At 25.5% G+C, this 9,144-nt stretch overlaps 1 protein-coding gene across 2 annotated transcripts in view; it reads right to left on the bottom strand.

Moving 5' to 3' along the window:
- LOC111621383 (calcitonin gene-related peptide type 1 receptor-like) overlaps nt 1-9,144 on the bottom strand; it is a 46,328-nt gene that overhangs the window by 15,613 nt on the left and 21,571 nt on the right. The window contains exons 9-14 of one of the 2 annotated variants that reach the window (XM_023363494.1): nt 7,421-7,571; nt 7,279-7,339; nt 7,063-7,129; nt 6,905-6,990; nt 6,688-6,835; nt 6,552-6,593 (exon numbers count right to left, since the gene is read on the bottom strand). In XM_023363494.1, coding sequence (XP_023219262.1) covers nt 6,552-6,593; nt 6,688-6,835; nt 6,905-6,990; nt 7,063-7,129; nt 7,279-7,339; nt 7,421-7,571 — 555 coding nt within the window. The remainder of the gene's footprint in view (nt 1-6,551; nt 6,594-6,687; nt 6,836-6,904; nt 6,991-7,062; nt 7,130-7,278; nt 7,340-7,420; nt 7,572-9,144) is intronic. The other variant, XM_023363495.1, reaches the window with a different exon arrangement.

The following is a 9,144-nucleotide window of genomic DNA, read 5'->3' as shown; positions in this document are numbered from 1 at the left end:
TATATTATCTCTTAGTTTCTGCTCTTTCAGCTTAGCTATATTATCAATTATTGATAAATCAAAAACCAATTTCTTTTGTTGTACAGTACGTTTATTATTTACTAGATGAATATTTTAAATAAAAAACAATTTTTAGTTACTTATAAATAACTAATTAAAATGAGCATTTAGAAAATGTATTAAGGCACAGTCAAAAAATAAGCAGAGCAATAATTTTTGAAAAGCAAATGATAAAATAATAATAATCACTTAAGGATTATATAAAAATACTTTTTATTTTGAATAAATAATTGTTTGTTTTTCTCGTTTTGAAATATGATTTTAAAGCTTGATAAAATCTATAAACTATATTCTACGGTATGAAATTTTATTGTTGCCATTGTCTATTTTCTTGAAAATAAATTTGATTTGTAGAGTTTTCCAAGCTTTCAAATCAAAATTTTAGAAAAACGAAAAAAGTATTAATGCCATATTATTTTTATTCTTTCAAGTATCTATTTTTCTGTTTAAATATAATACAGCTTTTAAAAAAGTATTTGATAATGGATATTTATTTGTACATGAAACATGTTAAAAGGAAAAAATAGAAACTGATAAATATGTTAAATCAAACTCAAAATGAAAATAAAAAGAATCTAAAATTTTATTATTGTAATTCAATATCTTAAATGAAAAACTGCAGTAAATCTTCCAAATTTTTACTTTTATTTATTTAATTTTTTTTGTAGTTGTTGAAAGTGAAATCGATGTAGATAGAAACTTTAATTTGTAAATCTCGATATCTGTAATCAATAAATTAATTTTCAGATATTATTTAAATATTTCACCAGGTCAAATCATCAGCTGACTAGATTTAAAAACTAAATTTTAATTATTACTTCAGAGAAATTTAAATGCAAATATGGATTTTATAATAATAGTATATATTCAGAAATATATTCGAAAATAAATAAAACTATATAAATTAATTAAAAATAAAAAATAATTTAAAAATTATGTCCGCGCGAATATCTAGAGTGGGTCAGATAAGGTGCTTTCCTGAATCAAATTTGGGAACACCGTTATGATTTAAAAAAACAAAACATCGAAAAATTCCATTTTCTTTTTTTAATATTGCGATGTCGTTACTTAAAAGTAAATACATGCTGTTTAGAAAATGACCAGAGTTCAGTCAAAACTGTAAAGAACATTGGCTTCAAGGGAAGCCATTTTTTGATTTGCTTCTGACAAAATCAATTCTAGTTACGCCTCTGCACGAGATTTATCGTCATTTACTATTATTATTTATTACTTGTTTTCAACTAATTTTCCTTTAATTAAATGAAAATTATTTAAAACAACTTTAAATTCAATTAAAAAATCTTTATTTAAACATTTAACAATATGATACTATATCCGCAACGTAAAATATCCACCTAGAAAATTTAGTATTGTTTTAGCCAACCAATCACAGTCAAAGTTGGCCCAGCATTAAATTGTCCTAGAAAATTAATTGGGTCAATACTGAAAAAGTTTTAATATACGACTGTTGGCTGGAAGTTGACAGAATATAGGGCCGGTTAGGCCTTGTGTTCTGTAAAAGTAGTATTGTAATCCTAATGTTAGAATTCCTCTTTAAATTAGATCGAGGATTTGTGTTGAACACGTGTCAATTGAAAATTATTATTAAATTCGTACTGGATCCCAACATATTAGATTTTACACCCATCTAACATCATATACTGTATTTTGAAAGTAATGCGGTGTATGGAATACCAATATCTCATCTTTAGATTTTTAATTCGTAGAATAAAGTAGAGATTAAAGTTTAAATTTAATGAAGTTTAAAATACGCCATTTGCCAAAATGTGTAAAAATGTAACTTAAGGGAAGTTCTTTTGTCAAGCATAAACGGCACAAAGTCACTGACATCATTGAAACGTTAGTATGATCACCGGTCCGAAATCGATAACACGTTTATTCTACATATAGCTAATATTACTTCCGCACAATAAGCAGCCTATACTTTCCGTCAAAAGATAAAACGAATATAATCAAAATTTCGTCTAGATTGGACGAAAATTGCAGGAGTTATAAGGAATTCACATACACGCATAAACACAGACAACGACTTTTATATTAGTTATTGGGAGTGTCACCATTAGGTCAGAAAAGCACTTAATAATGTATAAGTTAAAATAAAATTATATTGTGTAAGTGTAAAAATATAAAATAAGTTTTTAAACATTACAATTCTTTAAAAAATATGTTAAACATCCTTCTTTGTAACTTTCCTTATAAATTTTATTAATAATTAATAAATTGCATCGGTAGGGGTCGAAACTATGTAACTTATATGTTATAAACGTTCATGTTAGAACTTATATGTTATACACTTGTTTAAAACATATTTTAAAATATAAGATAGGCTATAAAATAATCTGCTTTAAAGTCTTTCTATGCTAAAATTTGATTACCGATATATGGTATATATTAGCAAAATAATTGCATATTATTCCACTATCAGTGACAACTTCAAATAGAAATTATCAGATAAATGATCATGCTGTGAAAATCATTATTAACATCACTGCCGACACTATAACAATATTCATTACCGATCTTGCAATATTGTTCATTGGCATAGGACCTTTATCGATTGAAATTGTTGACATTAAAGCTGGGATTGATTCCTGGGTAAATTGTTATTAGCAAACATCGGATTAATTTAATATTGAACAATGTGAATTATTCTTTTTTAAGCTCACTTTCTTCCTTAAATATGTAGGACTTTTGTTCAATTGTCATGTATATTATAATATGTTTAATATAGTGTCAAATAGCAATTTGGCTCCGAAGTATCGTTGGAATATGTAAAATATGTAAGGAAATACGTTATTTAAATACATATGTACAGTACCATATCGTATTTTGTTTTAAATTACTTGAAAGTATTTCTATAAATAAGTAATTTATGTTTTTTTTTGTGTGTGTATTTTTAGTATTCACCAATACATTGTGTCTGTCATATTAGGATGAAGAGAAGGTGAATTGTTGTCTCTTCCGAAATATTATGAACATTTAGGAATTACTTTTTTATTAATAAAAAGTTTAATAACACTACAATTTAAAAGACTTATAATTAGTATATGAAAAGTCCTAAATATTTATGCAACAATATGAGCTTAAAAAAGAATAGTTAGGCTATACTATGCATAAGGACAAAAAGCTTAAAGCAAATCAAAAAATTGATTTGAATTGTTAAACCAACGTTATATCCCAATTATAAATCAATGTTCTCTAGATTATCAACACTGAGCAATTCAATTGTAAATTTCTACGAGTGTAGTGATAAAAGAATTAAGTAAATTTTTAGTTTTAATTTTAAACTATTTTTTAAATTTTCATATTTTTATTTCTAAGTCTTTGAAACATAAATAGATTAAAATCTTTACTTTTTCAGTTTATATAAATATCTCAAAAATTATTCATTGGTTCTCTATTTTAAGGATTAAATAATTTAATTTTATTATGCTTTGGTTTATACTTTCCATATATTTTTTAGGGTTTGGAAAATAATTTTAACCAAATAGAACAAATATTTATTAACTATTAAGTAGTACATATACTAAAAAATTATTATTTAAAATTTATATTTTTATAATATTATACTATACAAATATATAGGGAATGAGATCTAAAAGATTACTCAATGTAATTCGAAGATATTACAAATTATTTAAATTATTTATTTGATCATCAAGAGCAATTTTGCAAATTTACTTTTAATTAATTGTTAGATTTATAGATTTGAATTCATTTATAAAAATACTCCTTTTTTAAATTGCATTCTTATGACATTGTAAAATATTGCTATTAAATTTTAATCTCCGAAAATATTTAAGTAAGCAATTGTTTTATATTAGTAATTAATTTTAAACAATAATTATCTATTTAAAATCTTATTATTAAATTTTTAATTTAATAGAATAAAAAAATTTCTAAATCTAACGCTTGAATTTTAAATATTAAATTTCAAAATTTTATCAACGCACTTGGCTATCTTTTTCTAAAGGGCATCTTGTAGCACAAATGAAAACAAAATGAAATTCGATCTTTTTCCAGGTGGGATGCAAGACGTCCAAGCTCACATGTCAGTAATTCTCTTGTAAGATTAATCAAAAAACGGGAAGCTGCAGCACAAAAGCACTGCCATTAACAAAATCGCACAAGAAAAAAAATCATATGGGGCAAGTAGAATGGCTGTATAGTTGCCCCATCGAAGTCGATCTGTCTGTCTGGAAAGTTTTGTTTGAAAAGTTTCTGACATGACGACTGAAATGAAACGCTACGTCAACTTGTAAGGAAATGACTGATGGAAGTAAATGTCCCCTCCGGCAGTTTTATCGATTTATAAAGTTTTGCCATTGTTTTGCATCAAAACTTAGGCTACTTTTTATTCAAATATTCTCGATTCATTTTATAAGAACTGATATATAAAAAGTTAAAATCTAGCACAAACAAGCAAGAAAGTTTATAGGGCATTTTGAATAAATTGATATTTTTGAGGGATTATTAAAAATTCACTGCGAATAAATTTACGATAATTCTAACATCATGAAAAGATAAAAATTCGACATAAAACTGAAGTACAGTATATAGTTTTAAATTGAACAAACGCTTTCTATTTACTGTAATTTTGTAAAATCATTAAATTATTGTTTTATTTTCATTAATTAACTATATACAATTTTAATTAAAAATTGTCCTAACATTTTATTTACTCTCATTACGATATTTTATTATCATTTTATGTAGTAAATTTCATTATCTATCATTACAAACTTTGTTGGAAATATTTTTTAATGTTTTTAGCCCCAAATTATTCCATGCGACATTATGCAAAATAGAGGTGACAGATTTCACAAATTAAAGAAAACTTTACAATAAATTTAAGACAAACTATTATCGTGGTTTCAATAATATTCTAATTTTAGTTCGATTGTTTCCCTTCCTATGACATCGTAGGTTTCCTTTGATATATATTTTAATACTACGACGTATAAATATGTATACAATATGAATTATTAATAAAGTAATACACGGTAAGGAACAATATTGTGTATACGATATAACGAATTCTCTACAAATTAGTTGATAAAGTTCTATTTTTCTGAATTAAATGAATAATCTCATTATACTACAGTGACAAGCCATTATAAACTTTCTGTAGCATTTCTCTGGTAGGAAACGAAACAATCGAACTAAAATTAGAAATAATATTATCGAAAATGTAATAATGTTTTGTCTTAAATGTGTTGAAAATTTTTCTTTAATTTTTTAAATCCCGCGCCTCTAATTCTGCGTAATTTTGCGTCTTTCGTGATAGTTTGTGTTTCATTATTGCATGAAGATCGCGAATTTCTGAACTTTCGTAAAATCTGTGTATAGATTTGTGAAAATAATTGAAAAGATTTTTTTATTTTCAAAATGCATATTTTCTTTCTTGAAATCTTTTTGATAATGCTGCAACGGAGTGTAATATGCTAAAAGAATCCGTAAAGGTAATATTTATTTGGTTACTGAATACTTTAACTGAATAAATCATCCCATAGAAATACAGTTCGATTAAAATTAAAAGCGTTTAAACGGCCTTATTTATCTTGAACATTGAGCTGATATGAAGTTAGACAAATATTGCAAATGACATAGCCATTGGGAAGTCTAGCCAATATCCTAGAAGATCATTTCTTTAAATGCTTTCTTTTTATTTTCTATTCTCAGCAAAGACTTTAACCCTCTTTTATTTCAGTAATTTTTCAATATAATTCTTCTAAAGTCTTGAAAAATTGAATCCAATGATTACATGCTGATGTAAAATTCTAACAAACTTCACTGACATATAAAAAGTTTACAAACAGCCGCATACAATTTTAGCAAAACGAATTTAAAAATTCACTAATCTTTCGCACAAAACATCGAATTATTAATTTAATCTGAGAAGTGACTGCACTGAATTTCAAGTTCAATAGCTAAAATTTAATTTTAAACAATTAATTATCTAATTATTTCAACAAGTTAATCGCTTGAAACATGCTTATTAACTTAATTAATCATGCATTTGTAATTTTAATTTCTGATTAAAAATTGCTTAAAAATAATCAGAGTATCAGTTAATGAAAATAGATCTTATATATCCTATGTACTATTTTTAAATTATATTATATATATATATATATATAGTCTAAATAATTAAATAAGAACTCATGAGGCAGTATCTATAATAATCAGCACAGAAATAATCAACCAAGCCAAAAAGTCATCAATAATGTTATAACTTTTCTGTTCTTTTCATTCCTTTCAGTATTTCGATCAATTCATGATTCAATAAATCTTGTAATAAATGCTTGTTATATTATTTATATTGATTACGATAAAAATATAATTTCTATATTTAGAGCTCAGGATAATAGTTTAATATTAAAAATAACGAAAGTAATTAAAATTGCGTTTCCTATAAAGAAAAACAATATTAAACTCCTTTACTTTCTGATAAATGTGTTTTCACTTACCTCACTGTTAAAGTAGCAAAAAATTAATGAAACGAGAAATCCCTATAAAAATTTGATATTTTAGTATAAGATTTTAGTATTTTTACAATAAATGATGATATATAAATAGAATCTAAGAGATAATGATAACAGTTACCTGCAATCCATCTAATGTATAAGTGAAAAATGTATACGCTTCCAAGAGTTCGCAACTAACTGAGTGCGGTCGATAAATAGCCAGTGAGAAATGGAGACCAAATAAAGGAGCTAAAACTAAAGTTGCTCTAACAGCTTTCCTAAAATAACTTTGAATAATTATTTAAACATTTGAAATAATATTAGGATATGTTTTTAATAAAGTCATACTCTCCTACCTGTATTGACTTGGCTCGTTTGCATGAGTTGCCTGTAGTTTAGTTACCAACACTTGAATAATGTGGCAGAGAAAGACGAAATTTAGCTTTTAAAAAAAGCAGAATAAATAAAATTTAATTTATAATTAATTTCTGTTTGATAACGTTTAGCCACTTACCATTAAACTGAATAAATTAGGTATGTTTAAAATCCATTCATATGGATCAGCGGGAATCGCCCAGCATCTACAATAATTTTTTTTTAATTAAAATTTTTAATAAAGAATGATGAAAAGTTTTGTGCATTCGAATTACACTTTAATATAACTGTATCATAGACTAAATTTAATTTAAATAAATAAATAACTATTGGATTTTTAAACAAAGTTTCTTACTGTGAATTAGCGAAATTTTCTCTTAATATAGCATAAATTGTAATAGGTATAATGGGAAAACCTAAAATAAAATAATATGATTATAAAAAAATAACTTAATTATAACTTATTTCTAGTTTATCTAATCAAAAATATTTGTTACCCCATCCAATGAAATAAAACTTTATAATATTTTTCTGTTCCGCAAATGCTGCTGCAATCAGGCGATGTAAGTAAAATCCTTCACAGAACATCCACATGTAATTAGTCATTTGGAAATATTTGGTTAAAATAAGAAGTATTTTACAACCAACCTAAAACGTAAGAATTAATAATGATTACATTGTAAGTCTGTATAGACAACTTGCACTTACAGGCTTTTTGAACTGTCAAAACTAACATAAGTAAAACAATTTTTATATATGTTTAATTTAATTCGCAGTTATTTTAAAGATTTGAGATATTAAAGCTCATATTTTACGATTCAAAACTAATTTATAACATTGATAACAACTGTGAAAGGATTCGAATTTTTTTAATAGGTTTATATTTAATCCGATTATGATATTGCGAAACGAAATGCCAATTCTATTATATATATCAGAGAAAAGAAGTGTTGAGATTCTCAATTCACAATTTTTTGAAAAGACACTCATCGAATTTATTTTGTATAAAGTAATCAAATGATAATCTAATTTATTTCGGATTAGTTTCTTTTTTGGTTTTTAGAGTTATTTCGAAATATTTCCTCCCCTTTTTTAGACTCTTTCCGCTCTGTGGGTACTAACAAGATCGTTTTTCAAGCAATCGTGGGTTCGGCCAGGCCCAGAATGGAGCAGCCTGGTAACGTCGGTCGGGACCAGACTTATCTAGGATAAATTCTTTAGATTAGATTCAGTTGAAAACCACGAAAATTCCTGGGGTTTAATCACGATTTCCCCAAAGCTGATTTCTTAACAGCTTCGGCCACCCAGCCGGCCTGCCTTTATAAATTAGAAGTTCAAAATCTGATATGAAAAAGTTTCAGTTTTTATAAAATATAAGAGTAAAGGAAATTGTCTAAAGCTAAAAAAATACATTTCTATATATTAAATAATAATTTATAATGCAGAATAAGCTCAATATGCTTAAATTTAACGACATAATCCAGCATAAGTACACAAAAATATATTGCTACTATATTAACATATTGCATATAGGCCTAAGTAAAGAACTATTTAAATTGATAGATATTATACTTATTTAGTAAAATATTCTAATTTTAGAATAATAGAAATAAAAAATTTGTATTTTCAATATATTTGAAATAAAGATATTATGCAAAACGTAAAGCATTAACTCGTTAGTTTTGGTAGATTTGAAGCATTATCTATGACAGACAAAGTATAAAATACTCCCTTATCTGTCACCAGTTTATCTGTCATTCGACAACGTAGTAACACATTTAAAAAAAATTAATAATTGTTATTCATGCTTTCTGAATAAAGTCTGGGTGTATTGTGCTGTTGTCTCTTTTTTCAACTTGAAAGACACCAATTGTATTATTAAAATTAAACATTTCGTCTTATTTTTGCATATTAAATAAGGTAATTTATTTCACAATTAAGTTTTGATATGTTTACTATAAATAGCAATGTTATTAATTCTACGTAAAATCTTAAGTTTACTAAAATCAGTCGTTATCTTTTGAAGGGCTGAATAACAAATTTAATGAAGTTCTATAAATATTGAGATTCTAAAAGTTAGAATTTCTTAGCAAAGAAAGAGAGGCGTTCATGTTTTGTTATCAGGTCATACAGCTTCTGAACAAAAATGTATCAGCACGCGAAAATTAAATATTAAATTATTTAGATATTCGTTCAATCTTTCAGTTTTGGAGTGTGATGT

This window comes from Centruroides sculpturatus, unplaced genomic scaffold, assembly GCF_000671375.1.
Source record: "Centruroides sculpturatus isolate CEXI.00-Female unplaced genomic scaffold, Cexi_2.0 scaffold129, whole genome shotgun sequence".
Taxonomy (NCBI): domain Eukaryota; kingdom Metazoa; phylum Arthropoda; class Arachnida; order Scorpiones; family Buthidae; genus Centruroides; species Centruroides sculpturatus.
Note: the sequence above shows the minus strand (reverse complement) of the source record. Positions and strands in the feature narration are given on the sequence as shown.